This window comes from Salvia splendens, chromosome 13 (assembly GCF_004379255.2).
Source record: "Salvia splendens isolate huo1 chromosome 13, SspV2, whole genome shotgun sequence".
Classification (NCBI taxonomy): Eukaryota; Viridiplantae; Streptophyta; class Magnoliopsida; order Lamiales; family Lamiaceae; genus Salvia; species Salvia splendens.
This window is the reverse complement of record NC_056044.1, coordinates 24,728,682-24,748,311: the sequence shown is the minus strand read 5'-3', so window position 1 is coordinate 24,748,311 and position 19,630 is coordinate 24,728,682. Positions and strand designations below refer to the sequence as shown.

Genomic DNA, 19,630 nt, shown 5'->3' with positions numbered 1-19,630 from the left:
CGTGATTGCATATAGAATATATAGTGTGTTAATCGGTGATACATTATGTGATCTATATATTTTTGCTTATGACGTGAAATATGTGAACATTGGATATGTGATGATATTGATAGAATTGGAATTTATTGGTTTATTTAATATGATATGGTGTGAAAAGAAGTTGATCTGATATGTTAAAGATTATTGGAAATAAGTAATTTGATGAGAAAATGAATATAAATGTGGCTGGAAAGTAAATGAGATAAATGATATATGCCTATGAAATGTATACTTATATGATTTACATGTGAAGATGTCTGATGATGTCTGATCTGTATGCGTTGATGTGTATGTCAAAAATTGTCAGATATAAAGTATACTATTTGTTTGTGTTTACGCCTCGTGCTTGAGTGTATTCTGTGGGTACAATTGGCATGTCATAGGACAGCAGCGCTGCATTATCTGTGATCTCTCGTCTTCTGGATAACCGAAGTGAGGATCGTCTGTTATCTGATGGGCCAATATCTGATCGTCTGCTATCTGTCTGATATACACCATATGGGTGGTCTGTTCCCGGGATTATCTGTATGCACCCTAATGGGTGGTCTGTGCGGCGTCCTCTCGAGGACCATGGCCGCGTCTGTATCTGATTCTGTTTCTGATCTGGTGCGCGTACCCTAGCTTGTCACTAAGCACTTAATGGGGCTATATTGGTTATGATATGTGAGAACAATGGTGATCGCTATGTTTTTTTTATGACATGTGATTGTGTGAAACCTCTGTTATAACTCAGATACATGAGAGCATGTTTTGTCATATGTGTTTGGATATGTGAAACTGTGGTGATCTGTATTTGCGTTGGTGTGATTATATGATATAAAGTGCTACACGATAGTGAATACCAAGATAAGACGTTATATGATCAAGGCGATGATATTTGAAAACTATATGCTTATGTGAAAAACGATATTATGTGATGCTAATAATCCTCTGATGCAAAAAGGGTGAATCTGACATTGTTTGACATGATTTGACGTTGTATGAAGTTATGATGTTGCTCGACACTAGCTACTGATAATTGATCATGTTTGTTGTTATACTATGAGATTATATGATTATGCCCTGAGTAAGTCCTAGGAAATCAAGGGAGGACGATATAAAGGTCAGACTTTTATTGTTGGTTATTTTAATATGTATATGGTTATGAGAATGTTGGTTCTGGAGAATATTCAAGGGTTAATATTGTAAACACATAGGTTGTATAATGTTTACTTAACTCCGGAAATTAGGCTCTAATGTTGAGTATACTACTGGGCTTGTTGAAGCTCACCCCTTTCTTTTCCACCTGTAGCAGCTGCTCAAGTCGGGTCACTAGCCAACCTTTTTGTGTTCAGAAAATTCTTTCGGATATGCTAGATGTGGCATGTATAGAAAGTGTAATATAGTTCGGACGTTTCATTTACTTCGTTATCCAGGTTGTATAAATATATATAGACTTTTGGAAATAGGTTTATGGTCTAATTTCAGACGTTATATAGCAGTTTTTCCGTTTGCCAAGTAAAGGAAAATGATACATCTTTGTATAAAAAAAGAATCAAGGATTTTCTGTTAAGTCGGGATTTGTACCAAAAGGTGACATCACTTATTCGATTATTAAATTAATCGGGTAAGGGGTGTTACATTTATTATAGTGAATATCCTATAATTCGGAAAAAAAAATTGATTTCATGGTAAATTTATTACAAAAGCTACAGTATAAATTATCTTAGGTAGAGAAACTTGGAAAGTACTCCGTATCACACTTTCCATTGACTCCAGTAAATTGGCATCACAGTTATATTAAGTTATTAACATGGTGGCCTTAATAGGCATTTGTTTTGTTCTGTAAACATGGAGTATCATATTAGCACATCTTATCCACCAAACGTGACCTTATTATTAATATTAGTAATGACAATAAATACTACTATAAGTGAAGAAAGTAGTCAAAATATGGAAAATATTAAATTTACATTTTGAAAATAATACTCTCTGCTGCGCTGCGTCTTTTAAAAATTAGATTATTTTTACCATTTTAAATCGTCCTTTAAAATTAGCTCAATTTTAAATGAGGAAATTCTTTTCTCACTAATAATAATAGTAGTACTTCAATCACATGATATATTGCATGCTAGACCAATTATGCTTTAAAATAGGTGTTGTTTCAAAATTGATCTATAGTGTTAAACAACCTTGTAAGCCCAAAACCCATTTTATATCCCGGAAAGGAATTTGAGGTTTGTGTCAATTATGAATTGTTGGTTTGATAAATGAGATTCGCTTGAATTAATACTGAGAAATATGCATCATTCTGTTTTGTTAGCTACTTAAATAATACTCCATTTGTCCTATAATAAATGGCATACTTGAGGAATAACATAAGATTTTAGGAGATATTGTTTTGTATGTTAGGTGGAGAGAGAAATAGTATATTTATATTAATGTGAGAAAACTTTTTTCTAAAAAAAAATGTGTCATCTTTTATGAGACAAACTAAAAAGGAAAATGTGACATCTATTATGAGACGGAGGGAGTACTAAAAAATAAAGTTGGACTTAATATACAGGAAAATACGTATGTTAATGGAGTATTTAAGTAGTCAAATTCGCTATTTTTAACTTCTAATAGAAATCATATTTTTATTATTGAGATTCACAAATGATACTTCCTTTGTTCCATAGTATTGTAGGCGTTTCTCTTCAGCACGCGATTTAAGAAAAATAGTGTTAAGTGAGTTAAGTAAAGTAAGAAATGAAAAAGGTAGAGAGATAACGAGAGAATAAAGTAAGAGAAAGTAAAGTAAGTGAGAAGAAATATGTTAACTTATTAAAAATGGAAATGTCTCTGCTATGGAATGTAACAAAACGACATAATGACTCCACTATTATGGAACGAATGGAGTAGTATTTTACAATCCATACTGATCTAAAGTACAAGTTTGATGAAAAGTCCTTAATACCCTTTTTGGATGGAAAATGGAAGGATGAGGTGTCTTCTATTGAAAAATAATTTTTTAAGCCAAAAACAATTGGAAAAATAATAGCCCAATAAAATGCTAACTTATTGAAGAAGTGTTAAAACACATTTAAATAGTGCACTACCATCAAATTTTTTTTATAATTAAGTTATTAAATTTATATATTAATCAGCCTTATATTTGAGTTAAATTGAAATTGTGTTAGAGAGTTTAGTTTGCCTTCCATTTATTTAGGTTAAAATTGAGATTTAATCATTTATTGCAATACTTTTTAATATAAAGAGTAGTGTAAATTCTCACATTATTCAAAACAAACAAGATGCATAAAATATTATTGTTATTTTAAGTGATAGTAGTAATTTACTTTTTATACGTATATGTGGCGGGAAGTAAGAAATTTATTCTTTCCAATATAAAAAATTCATTTCGTCTTTGGAAATGTAAATCAAGTTATGTTATGGTCTGAAATTAAAAGAAAGAAATAAACAGTCAACTAAAATATGATTATTGGATAATACAAATTTTCTAACTTGACTTCTCAAAGAAGTTTTAAATTTATATGATTTAAATTATTCATATATTTAATGAGAATATGTTTAATATTCCATATATTTTTTTCAAATTATTTTTTTATAAATTAAGCTATTAAATTTATATATTAATTTACCTTTTATTTGGATTAATGACTTGCATAGCACTTTCAATAAACATCTTTACTTACACATATTTTCTTTATTTGTATATCTTATTCTAATTAATTCATACTCTTTGATCATTAGTCACACATCTTATTTTTGTCATTAAATTTATTGTTTTTACTTCACTTAGATTATAAATTAAAATTACATAAATGTTTCATTCACTGGGGAGTAGTAAATTCTTCATTTTGAGTGAGACAAGATAAGTACATTTCTGTTTTTTTAAATCTCCATATTTCTTTCAATTCTTATTTTCTATATATTTATTATATTTTAGTTGACTGTATTTGAAACTCTTATGTCCCGTACATAGCTTGGGTGTTAATACTAGTTTTAATAGTAGTGGTCTAGTGGATGTTCTCACTGTGTAATACTACTAGTATTCAAGTATAATGGCCCTATCCTGAGGTCTGAAGGTCCATTGGATCATGTTGCTAAAAGCCCAATATTCGAAAATAATATTTTTTATTCATTCAACTATCTCTACCAGATATATGACGCCCCATTCCCTAAGATGATAGGGTGAAAGCATCAAATTATTGTGTAATAGAATCCTACTTTTGCTTACTTTTTCTCTTATGTCTCCAATACTTTTATTTTTATTCTCGATCAATATAAAATTAATTCAACTAGTCTCACAGCATAAAAGAATATGGAGCAAATGCTGTTGGTTTTCCAATTAGAAAAAGACCAACAGGTTCTAGTGACTTGGCAGCGGGAGCTACAATGACGTTGAGGTTATGAGTTCAAACCCCGCCACTAGTTGACAGACTTTCAGTTTTAATTAGTCCAATTCTACCAAGGCATATTCGATACACCTGTGGTCAAATAAAAAAAAATTAAAAATGTTATACACTCTAGTGACTAGTCTCTCAAGCATTTTCTTCCTCCCAGTGTTACCGTGTACATAATTTTACAGCAAACTACATAATTTAGAATAAACCAAGATTCGATCATTTTATTGTATTACGTATTGTTTGAGATTAAACTTCTCAGTTCTCATATCGAGATAAAATCTTAAACTATATTTCGAACTCAAATACTAGTATTTATTTTTCTTGGAGTTGTATAATTCAGTAATTCACGAAGGAAATATTAATTGTCTATAATTGCATGTCGAAAGTCTTACGATATTAACATTAATATTTCGTATAAAGTCAAAGATGACTTAACATCTATAGGAAGAAGATATTTCTCTACCACCAATAAATAAAGGAAAATTGGTGCAAAAACATTCGTGCATGCCCATGGACACACTACACGTGTGTGCATGTGGAGAAATACTGATTACTCTTTTAGTCAATTATTTATCTAATCTTTATTACTCCATTTAACTAGAAAAAAGTATAGTACAAATCTAGATTTTCATATCCAAATTGCATGTTGTTTTAATTCATACTTTATCTCGTCGGCAAGAAGAAAAATAATGCTTTAGTGGGTACAAAGTTTTATAATTAATTATAAGAATAATTTATTTTAACAAAATACTAATGTTTTTATACAATAAGTCAATAACCACAACTATTTCTTGGACTTTATAGTAAGGGAGAACTCATAAAAACTTTTATCATTAACAAAATTAATTTGTTAAGAGTTGAGATATTTTAGTTTTGCTTAACTCAACCACTCATTGAAGGTGGCTTGAATTTTCGAACTTATTAATTGAAGTGAACTTGTTATCAGTTATAGCTGCGTTTCGTTGTAAAGATATTAATGGAAGGAGCCCCATTGAAATACCGATAACTATTTGTTTTGGGGGTCTACCGTTTGTTTTATGTGGAAAAGGGGTCTATTTGTATTTTATTGCCTAAGAAAGTGTTTTTAAGGGAAGGGATGAAAAGAGAGATAAAAAGAAATAATTATTATATTTAAAACTCTTTTAAAATAAGGAAAGGAATGAGTAGAGAGATCAAGAGATGTACTAAATATATTTATTTTTTTGGGTGAAAACTCTTTTTTAAATAAGAAGGTATATCTTATTTAATTTTGAAGAGTTATATTTACACTTTTCTATATAAAAGATAAATATGATAATTATTAATGTGAATCACATTTGCATGATTTTCTCTCTTAATTTTATGCACTTTAAGTATTTTATAGACTCATTGTGTTGTAAGTTTGCTTTTATGAAAATTAACTCAACGCAAAATGAAAAAAAGGAAGGAAGTAAGAATGTACTGTATACAGTAATTGACCTATATTAAGATAATTTCCAAACACTTGCATAAGGTTACCAATGTCTTCATCTTCGAAAGAGATTCGGGTGGGTACCTTGCATGCTTCAATTGAAATTCGATTGAGAAAGTTGACCATTTTATGAAAGTTGCTTAGTGTTGTCAAGAGAGTGAAGAGATTTTGGCAAAAAATTAGGGATGTAGAAGATATACATGCCTTTTAAAGCCCAATCTCTTTCTCACTTCAGATAAACTTCAAAAATTCAGATCTCAACCTTTTCCACACCTATAAAAAAAAGTTCATTGAGTTCATAATTCACATCTTTCAATCTACCATTCCATCATTTTTTCATCTTTTAATTTTCTTCCATGATGGAGAACCCTAGAGATCCACACAAGAGAGGATTGTAGATTATCTTTATAACATCCCGTAGAAGATTCGTCCACCCACCGTGGTATTTGTATTAAGATTTTCTATATCAAATCAAACTATATGTGGCTAATTTTTTGGATTATTCCTAATTTGTAGTTGGATTTGTTTTGTACGGAGTACTTTATTCTCGAGATGATAGTTATGAAACTCTATGCTAAAATTGTTCATGGATGAAGAGTGTTTTTTTACCTGTTTTAGAAATTAACGTATTTTCTATTGCTTTCATTTAGTTTTAGTTTCTATTGTTATCTTATCTTCTTTTTAAAAATAACTTTTAGTCTCTTTTTAAAAGCTTTTCATGTAGGTTTGATCCTTAAATATATTTCTCCATCCCTTAAAAATATAAACTGCTATTTTTCTTGGAGCTTATCCCTTATAATATTAAAATTTAAAATTTAAGAAACTTTGTTTTCACTAATGAAATGTAGCCATTTTATTAATAATATTTTTTCTTTTTATTTCTTTTTTTTAGTTTACCAATCATATTTATATCCTTTTAAAAGTGTATAATTTTAAATGACGGAAAGAGGATTTTTAACACAATTATTTTGTAATTTAAAAGTATTTTTAGACTATTTATTATACTTGTGCTTATTTGTGTATTCGTTCTAAAGAAACATAAGAATAGTATGAATTTATAAGTAAAATGACCGACTTGTAGTGACTAAATGATTTTATTTATATATGCTTATCAATATCTGACAACCTCGAATTTTCCATCGAGATTTACGTAATAATAGTTGAATATTACTTCTTGTAGTTTGCTGCACTTAAATTTTAATCTATTATACATTACGGCCATGTTTGGTTGTCAGAATTCTATCTGGGAAAGTAATCTGATTCCTTAAATTTTAAATTCCTGTGTTTGTTTCCGTTTTTAATCAAACTAGGAAAGTAATCAAAATCCCGAAACAAGGAAAGTTAGTACAACTTTCCAGGATTCTGAATCTTAACTTTTCTTAGGTATTCTTTTTTCCCAGTTTTAGGATTCTTACATATTTAATGCAATATAGTACAGTTTATTATTATTATTATTATTATTATTATTATTATTATCATCATTATTGTTATTATTTATAATAATGTTTTAAAAATAATTTAAAGTATAAACCATACTTAATTTCAGGATAATAAATAACTATAATTCAAATTATCATAATTACAACTATATTATTAATATTTATTTTTATTATCATAATAATAATAATAATTTATTAAATAATTAAATATAATTATAATTATATAATAATATAATAATTATTAATTTATAAATTAGTAATTAACAATAAAATTGTAGTGAAATTTTAAATTGTAAAATTTATTCAATTAAAAATTAAGTAAATATAATAATAATAATAATAATAATAATAATAATCTTATTTATTATTATATTATTATATATTATGATGTATAATCCATATTTAAACTATCCATCGTAATAATAAATAAAATAATATAATTATTATCATTCGTAATTAATAATTTATTAAATAATATGTATTATTATTTTTTATAAATAAAAATGATAAGTATATTTTTATTTTAGTGTTTAAGTCAAATATATACTTTCAAATCTTGATATTTTTCAAACACGGGAAAGTAAAGTTATTAGAAATCATATTCCCGGGATTCATTTTCCCAGGAATCATTTTCCTTGCCAACTTTACTTTCCCGCCAACTAAACATGGCCTACGTACTTCATCCGTTCTATAGTAGTGGAGTCACTTTGTCATTTTGATACGTTCCATATTAATAGGGTCATTTCACTTTTTTAATAAAAGTCAATACATTTTTTTTCACGTATTTTACTCTTTCACTTTATTCTCTCTTCATATCTCTACTTTTTCCTTTCATATTTTATTTTTTCTTTACTTAACTCATTTAATACAATTTTTCTTAATATCCGTGTTGAAAATGAATGTCTCAACTACTATGGAATGGAGGGAGTACCACATATGATATTATTTTCAACGTACATATAACAAATTAAAAATAAGGTAGTGATAAATGTATATAATTGTACGGACATAATCAAACTTTTTTAACATTTTACATTGAAAATCAATTTATAAACACAATATTAACACAGTAAATAGAATAAGATGTAATTGCTCTAAAATTAAGCTAACACATATTTTTATCAAATTTCATTATAAATACACATTACAATTATGGATAAAATTAAATATGAAATCAAACATAAGAAAGAATCAATCCCTTTTGCAAATCACAAGTTGTGCATGTCATCAATTAATAAAATACAAGTATTTCAAATCCCACACCACCAGTCTCATTCAAACACAATTAAAAGATTTTGGACCAATTCTTGATGAAACCTTATTTGTGGCGTAGTCTTGCGCAATTCAACTACCAAATATGACAAAAAACAAATTAAACCTCCATTGCTCGCCACGTTCGCATTTAAAACAAGCTGCCAAATTCTTTGAATCAGTTTACGTCAACACCCGCTTACGAAAAACATCGACGCTACGCCGGCTGTGATGGAAAAAAAATCCAGTCTTTTGATTAATGGTATATTCCAAATTAATGATCCTCTTCTTAACTTGTTGATTTTCACGTTTTTCTCTCTTGTTAAGTTGTTGATTTTTCACGCTTTTCTCTCTGGTTATAGATTGTCGGTGACCATTGGAGTAGTGGTTTCTCTTATGATGTTTCGATGATTAAAGAAGATGGGATTTCTAGAGAGTTTGTTGGAATGGATAGGATTTGGGTTTGGGATTCCAATAGGAATCGTTGTCGGATTCTTGGTGTTTATATACTTTGACCCCACAGATGTATCCAAGGTAATTCATGTTTCCTACTGCTTACTTAGTGAATGGCAATTTTCCAGTTCAAGATTCATTTTTTTGTGATTCTTGAAAGAATCCCATTTGATCATTTCTAGTTAGAAGTTGATATGTTGAAAATATTGGACTTGAAAATGTTGCCTTATACATGCATTTGGTGTTTGAATTTGTAGGAGGTTGTGATTAACTCGGTTAATGAATTTGACTCGAGCTCCATAGTTGATATCATGCCTAATCTTCCACTATGGGTGATGAATCCAGACTATGAGAGAGTGAGCCTGCTTGAAATGTTTTTGAATCATGTTTTTGGTTTCCAAATGATTTATATGCTTTGATTTTGTAGGTTGATTGGTTAAACAGAGTAATCCTTGATGCATGGCCATATATTGATAAGGTGAAGTTATATACATGTTCAATGTATGTTTCACCGGCTTTCTTCCATTTACGCCTTTCTGATTTCGAGCATTGCCTTCAGGCAGCGTGTGGGATTATTACGACCACCGCAGAAGCTATCTTTGCTGAGTATATTGGCCAATATCAGATCAAATCGATTGATTTTGAACGCCTTACTCTTGGAAGCCTTCCTCCCAAGATTCATGGTAAGATCTGAATACTCACTAGTCACCTCAATCTGAAGATACAATGTTGAATATGATCTAATGTTTTTATGCAATTTCGGCCTTTTCCCAACAGGTCTGAAGCCCCAAGATTCTAATGAGAATGAACTAGTTCTTGATCTTGCACTGAGATGGGCTGGGGATGCTGACATTGCTCTGGAAGTAAAATTGTCATCTCTACGACTAGCTATCCAGGTAAGACGAACATCACTAGCTCTGCACTTTCGATTGATGTTGTCATGCAAATTCGGCCTTTTCAATTCTCTTGCATATGCTCATCTTTGTTAGAGTGAAAGGAACAGTAGAAACATGTGAGCTCAATGAAAATTGTGTTTATTTTGGATATTTGATCATAGTCTTTTTCAATTCTATAATGATCATGGTATCATTTTTTAACAAGATTTCGTGCTAAAGTGAGTATGTACTAACAAATAATGTGGATTGCACACACGATGCCATATTTTTTAATGTTCATTAATCTGATTCTAATTCCAGGTTGTAGATATTCAAATATCATCAGCAACAAGGATCGTTTTGAGACCTTTTGTACCGTCATTCCCATGTTTTTCAAGCATTGCCGTTTCCCTGATGGAGAAGGTAAGCAAACCTGAATCTCGCCATTCTCAAGTTTCGAATTTTTTTCAATACAGACAGACTTTCAGTTCTTAACTTCTGTGGAATCATTTGAACTCACTTGACACACTCATTGCAAGATTGCAGCCAATGGTAGACTTTGGATTTCGAATTATGGGATGTGATATTATGTCAGTACCCGGTGTGTACCATATTTTACAGGTGCTCCTATCTCTTTGACCCCCTCTGCATATGAAAAACAATACGTGTGTGATTGTGCCTTGTCTTAGCTGATGAATAGTCTAAACAACATTGGATGTATGGGTATCGAATTTGAACATATTTGTCTTTTTTCTTGATGTCTTATCTCTTGCTGGATTAGTTGTGATGCCCGAACCTCTGTTTCCTGCAGGACATTGTGGCGAGGCAAGTCGCTAAGCTTTATCTCTGGCCCCAAACGTTAGAGATAGACATCCTTGATAGTTCATTGTAAGTTTTAACATTCTCTCATAAACTAATAAATATGATTCGTTTATTCGAAACCTTTCACTCTGATTCTTGTATTCGTAAATCGCCAGAGGAGCTACGAAGAAGCCTGTTGGAATACTACACGTCAAGGTTGTAAGAGCACGCAATCTCTTAAACATGGATTTCCTGAGCACATCTGATCCCTATGTTAAACTGAGCCTCACAGGGGAAAGACTCCCTTCAAAGAAGACGACGGTCAAGAAGAATAATCTTAATCCCGAATGGAACGAGACCTTCAAGCTGACCGTGAAGGACCCCGTGTCCCAAGTTCTACAGCTGAAACTCTATGATTGGGAAAAGGTGTACATTATGTGCATTTAGTTAATCTGCAAAACAAGTTTGCTCGTTGAGTTCGTCTAAAGATTATGTCGTGTAACGCTTCTATTCCTTTCCTATTCGAATACCAGGTTGGTGCTCATGACTATCTAGGAATGCAGTTGGTTCCACTGAATACGCTCGTTCCATACAAGAAACAAGACATCACGCTTGATTTGCAGAATAGCATGGACCCGAACGACCCTCATAATAAGAAGCCACACGGCCAGATCGCATTCGAGACGACCTTTGTTCCTTTCCTCGAAGACAGCAAGAAATTTAGTTCATCTTCTGGTTCTTCAGGAAACGGAAGTTCAAGAAACGGCCATGAAAGCATGTCGCTGAGTGGGACGGGTCTGCTCCTTGTTAGGGTCGTTGAGGCTAAGGATGTAGAAGGGAAGACCAGCCCGAGCAGCCCTTATGCCACAGTCCTGTTTAGAGGCGACAAACGGCGAACTAAGGTGAGATTTTTCACTAATCGCACTTCAATATATGTTTAGCTTAATTTACTTATGTATAACATTCAAATGTGCAATTTGCAATGCATCATCCGTCCATAGACTGTGAAGAAAACTCGAAACCCTTATTGGAATGAAGAATTCCAGTTCGTGCTAGATGAGGCTCCCGTGAAGGATTTCATCAAGATCGAGGTGATGAGCAAGAGACGTCGCATGGGAGTCATGTGTAAGGTACAACCACCATAACTTCCATCTATCTCCTTGATGTAGCTCACAATTTTTATCATGATGTTGATTTTGCTGTTCGACATATATAGGAGTCGTTGGGGTACGTAGAGATTCACTTGGCCGATGTGGTCGACAACGAGCATATCAACGAGAAGTATCATCTTATCGACTCGAGAGATGGAATTATACATTTGGACATAAGGTGGAAAGTGGTATAACTGTTTGTTGATTCCATCAGCAGATTTTTGTTTTCTTTGAATACATAGATATGTATATGTGATCACAATGACTCTGAAAATCAAACAAACAAATGGCGGGAAATACAAAATAGTGATATTAATATACTTGGTGAGATTTCAATTCAATCTATACCTATAAAAGAGCATTGTTTTACAAAATTAAGTTTACCTATTATAAAAGAGCATTGTTTTACAAAATTCTAGTGTTAAGCAAAAATGAGCCGTATAATAATAAAGTAGTAGGAGTATATAATGTGGAGAGGTAATTCACTAATTTGAGTTGGAATATCCCTTTTATACACAGACATATAATTAGGCAATAAGATTAAATGTACTTGTTCAAAAGAGAACATATTATTAAATAATCTATATATATTTGGTTTAAGTATAAAAAATGGAAAATCCACATTAAATACATCATGTTTGACGAGTTCTTATTTTGCACGTAATATTTGAAGTTCGAAATAAATTACACCAAGTTTTCTCCGGTTATTAATTTAGTTGAAATTGAAGCTGATATTTTAAAACTGAAGTTGACTAGGTTAGAATCTAAGCTTACATGATTGAAACTTGAAACTGAAACCAGTTTCAATTTTGCCTGAACAAAAAATCAAAACAAATTTTGAAAAATTAAATTTAATGTATTTTATTTCAAAATTATAAAATTTTGGAATTTGTCCAAACTTGATTATTTTAGGATAATTTTCTTAAATGCAAAAAAGAAGAGAAAATAAATGCATCCTAGTTTATATTAGTATTAAAATTTAAAACTTTTGGTCTAAAAGTTAAAACTACATATATTTGATTTTGAAAGGGTATCTGTTCAAGACTTCAAGACATCAAAATCAAGTGTGTTTCCTCTAATTTGACCATATGATATTAAAACAAGACACTTGGAACCCATTTTGACAACCAATATTATTTTTCTATGTCGAATACTAGTATTTTAAATTTCCTACAAATAACTTCTTTGGTTGCTAAAATATCAAAAGTAAAAAACAATGTATTTCATTAAAATAAATATTTTTTCTTTATAATCTTTTTTTTTCATTTATCTTCTTATTTTATTAAAAAATTATTATTTTTAACATCACAAAAAGATATTATTAATTTGTGGAAGGATGAAACAACTGAGAAAAATTAAAATTTCTTAATTTAATATTTCAATTTCAAAGTTTATAGAACATACTAAAATTCGACCAAATTTTATTAGTTAAATGACTATTATCCCTAAAAATACTGCTAGTATGTTCAACTTTACAATTTTCTTGAACCTCTTTTTTCATTAATATTGAGTATGTATAAGCAATGCATTTATTTATAAGGTGGAATTAAAAAGACCATATTAGAAAATTAAACAGCACATACTGTAAAATTTTAATTAAGAAAATCAGTATGTCCGCAAAATTACCTGATCTTGAAAGAGAAAATATCAGCCTCTCTATCTTGGTTATAAACTGTAGCTCATTCTATCATCGAAAATCAGAAACCTCACCAAAAACCTTATCTTTAACAATGGCTGCTGCCTCGCTCCACTCCCTCTCTCTCTCCCTCACTCCGCAAACCCTATGCTTCGTTTCCGCGTCTTCGCTTGCTCCCTCTTCTCTCAAACCCCTCGCATTGCCAAGGCCGCCCCTTCTCTCCCTCTCTACCCCAATCCCTAAATTCGTCCGCAACGTCGCCATTTCCTCTGAATTGGGCGAAGAGGTGGACGAGGGAGAGGATGAAGAGGCGTCCCCGCAGCCCAATTTCTCCCCCGAGTTGAAACTTTTCGTGGGGAATTTGCCGTTCACCGTTGATAGCTCCCGGCTTGCTGGCCTGTTTGAACAAGCCGGGAATGTTGAGATGGTTGAGGTATATTTTGTTTTCTATCGTAATTTCGCTTTCTATTTCCGTTATTGTCACTTTTTAAATTATTGTTTTTGTATTTTTTGTGTGTAAAGTTTCGCTTTTGTTTTTCAAAAGCTAACTTAAATTATTCACTATGTATAATAGTATAATCAATCCAATTTAATTAATTAGGTGCTGTTGTTTGGATAAAAAATGATTTTGTTCGGACATATTCATGAATGTCAATGGACTTTGATTCGGAACTGCTTCTGGAAGCTTTGCGGAATGAATATATTTATGCTACTTATATGATTGCAAACTATTTTGGATTGAATTTGTTGATTGGTTACTCAATCTCTCTCTGTGTATGCTCGAGTTAACGGGTAAAAAATCGATTTTGATAGAAAAAACAATGTTCTTGAACTTGTGCAGGTTATCTATGACAAGGCTACAGGAAGAAGCCGGGGTTTTGGTTTCGTGACTATGTCCACAGTCGAGGAAGTAGAAGCTGCCGCTCAACAATTCAATGGATATGTAAGCTTCTTAATTCTTGCTAGTGTTGCATGCTGGCTTTTGTTGTCAACTTCTTGCTAGCTTTGTTTATGCTGCTTGAGACGATATCTGCCTGCCTGACTTTTTTCCTTTTCTGCAGGAACTTCAAGGTAGGGCTTTGAGGGTGAGCTCTGGCCCACCACCTCCAAGGGATGAAAATTTCTCGCCCCGAGGACCCAGGGGAGGGTCGAGTATAGACAACACCAACAGGCTTTATGTGGGTAACCTTGCGTGGGGTGTTGACAATCTTACACTCGAAACCTTGTTTAGTGAGCAGGGGAAGGTTAAGGAAGCAACTGTTGTCTATGACAGAGACAGTGGTAGGTCGAGGGGTTTTGGTTTCGTAACGTATGGTTCAGCTCAAGAGGTTGACAATGCTATCAGATCATTCGATGGCATGGTGAGTCCCCTACTTTTACCTACTCCCGTGTATTCGCCCTACATGTGTATTCATCTATGCTTTATTTGCTTCATACATGCCGAGTCTAGAGCATTCCTAACTGCTTGGGACTTTTCTTGAAATCAAATAATGTTTCTAATCTATGTCGATTTACACTGCTAAACTTGGTGTTGATGTGTTTGTTTTCTGTTCCATGAATACGCCTTCTTTTAAATCTCATTGAAATTTCTTGGAGCAGGACCTCAACGGTAGATCTATTCGAGTGAGCAGAGCTGAAGCCCGTCCAAAGCGTGAATATTAATGACTTAATCATTCGAGGTCATCCAACTGGGAAAGCATGTGGAGGTATTGTATTTAACTCAATTGTATCAAATAGTTGTTGCATTTATGTGAAATGTGAAACATATCTTCAAGCAATCTCAAGTTTTCGAACATTGTGATTTGTTTATCTCATTCAAACCGAGACTCTTTCCTCATTCTTACCTGATATCTGCATCAGAATTCCAAGTCTCAAATGCTGCATCCCAAGGTCTCGCCCTCTCGACAAGAATTGGAAGATCTTGTTACTCGCATCACCTGCATCGGGATTCACCTACTGGCGTTTAGGCTAATACGTCCCCTCCATCAATACCAACAGGATCTGGAGTTGCAATCGAAATTTAGAGTGTGTTTCTGCAATGTGTGATTCTGCATTGTGGAGAAATTTTGTGGGTGTGTAATGAATAAGCAGGTTAAGTTTACTTCTAGATTCCGACATGAAGCAACTTCACTTGTAAGAAGTTTGTATACGATAATACCCAATTCTTTTTTATGGCAATCCTTAGAAAATTGATTTCTTTCTAAATGTGATGAATTAAAGATTACATTTGTGGGTCTTCGTATTGATTTGGACATGGTAGTTGATTCTTGTATCTGGGCTTTGTTGTAAAGCCATTGGTGAATCAATTATGGGCCCAATGGGCTTCAAATATAGAGAAGATGTAATTGGTTATAGTTTAAACAATAAGATGCATAGTAAAAATATGAATAATTTGATAATGGAGTCCAAGAATAGTTAATTTTGGGAAAGCAACGACTTAAGATGCTCGGACAAATGCTATGGCAAAGTTAAAAGGGCTTAAACATATCAATCCTACCCAATTAAGGAAAAAGGAAAAATATTAGTTTGCTTGCAATTTTAAAATACATGAACAAATAGAACATTGACAAATCTCACAGCTAATTTTGAGCAGACACGGCTATAAATCATAGTAATAATAATTAAGAAAATATATTTTGTTCATTTTAAGAAATGGTAATGAAGATGCAACTAATCTCAGTCCACATAAAAACATAATAATAATATTAATGTGACTTTAACTTTACTTTAAATGATAACCAAAGTTAGCAACAACACAGAGTATGATGGTGATGATAGAACTAGGTGGTGAGAATTAAAAGTTGGGTAAAAGAGAGGATAAGATTATGCATTTCCGAATGTAGTAAGATGAAATGGGAAAGTAAGGCTCCATAAATAGCATATAATTGTGCTTTGTGACAAGCAGTCACATATTAGTGTTTCAACTTTATGAGACCTGACCAAACCTATGGATACCCGACAAAGTTTTACGTGTCGATCTATCATTCCAACTTAGTGTCAATGTTAATTGGTCATAACCCACCAATCCTGGCCTTCCACGTCTTCTAATTAAGATCCCTTTATGTGTTATCACTAATATAATGCTCAAATACTTTATTGTTCAACCTTTAAAATTATCTTTTATAGACAGAATCATATTGTATACAAATATGAACGTTTTATCCTTAATTAGTAAATGAAAATAAATACACGATATTTGTTAGGCCATCCACAGTGGGCGGACGATAGCGCGCCCGATGATCGGGCGCGCTATCGTCCGTCACTGTGGCTCCGCAGACGACGGGCGATGCGTCGTCCGCGCCCTACGCTTAGTCCGCGGACGATAGGGCATCGTCCGCGCCATCGTCTGCGGCGCCCACAATGGCGCGGACGATGCAACGCGTTTTTGTTTTGTTTTTTTTTTTTAAATTCGAAATTTGTCTATTTAAACCTCGATTGTCATTCTATTTTTCATACGAACATTTCTCGCATCTCTCATTTCTCTCAGCTCGCACGTTTCTCCATCTCTCACAAACAAAAATGAACCACGACGACGACCGGAGTTCCTCGGAGGACGGTAGTCCGACCTTGACTTGAGCCTTAAATGCAGCCGTGCACGACGCAATGGCGGAATGCTTAGCCATAATGCAACGCGAGGAGGCGGTGGCGGCGGAGCAGATCCCCATGCCTATTCGACGTCGGACGTTTGTCCGACGCGACCACGCCGCTGCTCACGAACGTCTACGTACATACTATTTTACCGAGCAACCACGGTGGGGCCCGACTGTTTTCCGCCGTCGTTTTAGAATGCCTCGTTACCTTTTTCTCAGCATTGTCCAGACGTTACAGTCACGTGATGAATACTTCCTGTATCGAGAAGATGGCATCGGTAGACCCGGACTTACGCCGTTGCAAAAGTGCACAGTTGCACTTTGTCAGTTGGGCTACGGCACCAGTGCTGACATGTTCAATGAGTACCTCCACGTCGGGGATACAACAGGCCGCAAGTTCCTGAAGAGATTTTGTAGGGGAGTTGTGGAGGCCTACAGCGACACATATTTGCGAAAGCCGACAGTTGTAGATTGCCAGGGCCTAATGAGAATGCACGGGACGGCGCACGACTTTCCTAGGATGCTAGGGAGCATCGACTGTATGCACTGGGCGTGGAAGAATTGTCCGATGGCGTGGAGAGGCCAATTCACTAGTGGATATAAGGGCAGCCACCCGACGATGATCCTCAAAGCCGTCGCTGACCATCGGCTCTGGATCTGGCATGCTTACTTCAGTGTAGCCGGGTCGAACAACGACATCAACGTCCTCAACTCATCCACCCTCTTCACCGAGCAATGCAACGGCAACGGCCCGACCATCGAGTTCACCGCCAACAGGCGCCAATACCACATAGGGTACTACTTGGCCGATGGCATATACCCAAGGTGACCTGTTTTTCTGAAGACGATCAGCTGCCCAATTGGTGAGAAGAGAGTTTTATTTGCGCAAAAGCAGGAGGCGGCGCGGAAGGATGTGGAGCGGGTATTTGGTGTGCTCCAAGCACGGTGGGCAATAGTGAAAGGGCCGGGCCTTCTCTGGTTCAAGGAAGTCCTCGCCGATGTCATGTATGAGTGCATAATCTTGCACAACATGATAGTCGAACATGAAGGTGGGAACATCACCGATTGGACCGATGACGAAAGTGCATCTAGCTCCTCCAGCACGGCGACCGAACCCCCCGCTCGAGGATTACCGACGGGCTTCAATGAGGTTCTATCTAGACATGCCTCAATGCGCAACCAACACGACCATGCGCAGCTCATGAACGACATGGTTGAAGAAGTGTGGGCTCGTAACTGCCGTCGCTGAGTTTGTGAATTTTTTTTGTAATCCGTATTGTAATGTATTAATTTTATAAATGAAATGAAGGTTTTTCCCAATTTTTGTAGTTATTTAAGTATTCAAATAGAAGAAAATGCTTAGGGCGCCCCACTGCAGGTGGAAGGGCAGGAGGATAAAATGTTGACGTGACGGTGCATAGGGCGGGCTTTAAGGCGCCCCATTGTGGATGCTCTTAATGGCGTAGCCAAGGTACACGATATAGATTAGTGGCGTAGCCAAGCCCCAAAGGTTATAGGGGTGCGATGAAATGAGAATCATATTTAAAATGAGAACAAGAACTATTTTTGTTCATTAGATATTATAATCTACTCCCTCCTCCATCCCACACTCTTTTCTTTTTAGTCCGTCCTACAAGAATATGCACTTTCTAATTTGGAAAGTCTTTTCTCTCTAATGATAAGAGATTCATTCTCCACTAACAATACTTTATTTACTCTTTCTCTCTACCTCTATCTTACTTTACCAATTTTACATTAAAACTCATGCCGAATCCAAAGTGCATATTCTTTGGAGACGGATAGAGTATATGATTTTGGATAATTTAAAAAAAATATAATTCTCCACAAAAGGTAAGTAGGTGATGGAAGAAAACAGTCAGTAAAATGATATTGTGTGTGGCATAAACTGATATCGGTATAACATAGAGAACCGTTATTACATATATTGATATTGTATGTTAAAGAAACCGATATTCTGTGCTAAAGAAACTCATATACTAATATTTGACTACTTTTCAAAAATATATTGACGTAGATAATGCACAACGAGTTTATGTATAATGCACAACGAGTTTATGCACCGGGTACCTGTAGTAAGAGGTAGTGTGTAGATAGTACATCTATGATGACACTTTTTATGTTGAAGTGCAGTAACAATATATTATAAAGTGCAGTGAAAAGCTAGTGTGTAGATAGTACATCTATGCTGACACTTTTTATAAAGTGTGATAAAAAAGTGTAGTGAGAAGCAATTTTTCTAGTAGTGTGTTGTGTTGTGTTGTGTTGTGAAACTTTAAAATGTTGTAATGCAAAATGTTGGTGTATATAATGCATAACGAGTGTATATAATGAAGATTGAAAAATTATATGAATAAAACATAACTAAGGGAAAAGTTGATATAATAACACTAATCAGGGAAATAATTATACCTACATATTAAAAAAAAAAAACGTTTTAGTTCATATCCTTCGTATGAACCATATGACATTGTGTTTTTAATCTTATCCTTCCGCTTTTGATTTAATAGTTGAAATTTGATCCAAAACTATGCAT

The 19,630-nt window shown here is 33.8% G+C and overlaps 2 protein-coding genes across 3 annotated transcripts; both read left to right on the top strand.

Moving 5' to 3' along the window:
- The first annotated feature begins 8,688 nt into the window (after positions 1-8,688).
- Positions 8,689-12,170, top strand: LOC121762602 (synaptotagmin-3-like). 2 transcript variants are annotated; one of them, XM_042158543.1, is made up of 13 exons: positions 8,689-8,832; positions 8,933-9,104; positions 9,281-9,379; positions 9,451-9,501; positions 9,583-9,706; positions 9,801-9,919; positions 10,220-10,321; positions 10,445-10,519; positions 10,710-10,786; positions 10,876-11,125; positions 11,233-11,601; positions 11,701-11,829; positions 11,916-12,170. In XM_042158543.1, the coding sequence occupies exons 2-13, from the start codon at positions 8,991-8,993 to the stop codon at positions 12,042-12,044; spliced, it is 1,638 nt and encodes a 545-aa protein (XP_042014477.1). In that variant the 5' UTR covers positions 8,689-8,832; positions 8,933-8,990; the 3' UTR covers positions 12,045-12,170. The 2 variants fall into 2 exon arrangements, with proteins under 2 accessions (XP_042014477.1, XP_042014478.1); XM_042158544.1 differs by lacking the exon at positions 9,281-9,379.
- A 1,365-nt stretch (positions 12,171-13,535) lies between these two features.
- LOC121762634 (29 kDa ribonucleoprotein A, chloroplastic-like) lies at positions 13,536-15,691 on the top strand. Its single transcript, XM_042158591.1, has 5 exons — positions 13,536-13,919; positions 14,328-14,429; positions 14,548-14,847; positions 15,086-15,192; positions 15,347-15,691. The coding sequence occupies exons 1-4, from the start codon at positions 13,581-13,583 to the stop codon at positions 15,146-15,148; spliced, it is 804 nt and encodes a 267-aa protein (XP_042014525.1). The 5' UTR covers positions 13,536-13,580; the 3' UTR covers positions 15,149-15,192; positions 15,347-15,691.
- The last annotated feature ends 3,939 nt before the right edge of the window (positions 15,692-19,630 follow it).

Bases quoted from the DNA above. Each gene is read 5' to 3' on its own strand.
- LOC121762602 (XM_042158543.1), top strand. From the start codon at position 8,991: ATGGGATTTCTAGAGAGTTTGTTGGAATGGATAGGATTTGGGTTTGGG. The intron at 10,520-10,709 runs GTGCTCCTATCT...TGTTTCCTGCAG, and splicing joins GTGTGTACCATATTTTACAG to GACATTGTGGCGAGGCAAGT. The intron at 11,830-11,915 runs GTACAACCACCA...CGACATATATAG, and splicing joins GCATGGGAGTCATGTGTAAG to GAGTCGTTGGGGTACGTAGA.
- LOC121762634 (XM_042158591.1), top strand. From the start codon at position 13,581: ATGGCTGCTGCCTCGCTCCACTCCCTCTCTCTCTCCCTCACTCCGCAA. The intron at 14,430-14,547 runs GTAAGCTTCTTA...CCTTTTCTGCAG, and splicing joins CTCAACAATTCAATGGATAT to GAACTTCAAGGTAGGGCTTT. The intron at 14,848-15,085 runs GTGAGTCCCCTA...TTCTTGGAGCAG, and splicing joins TCAGATCATTCGATGGCATG to GACCTCAACGGTAGATCTAT.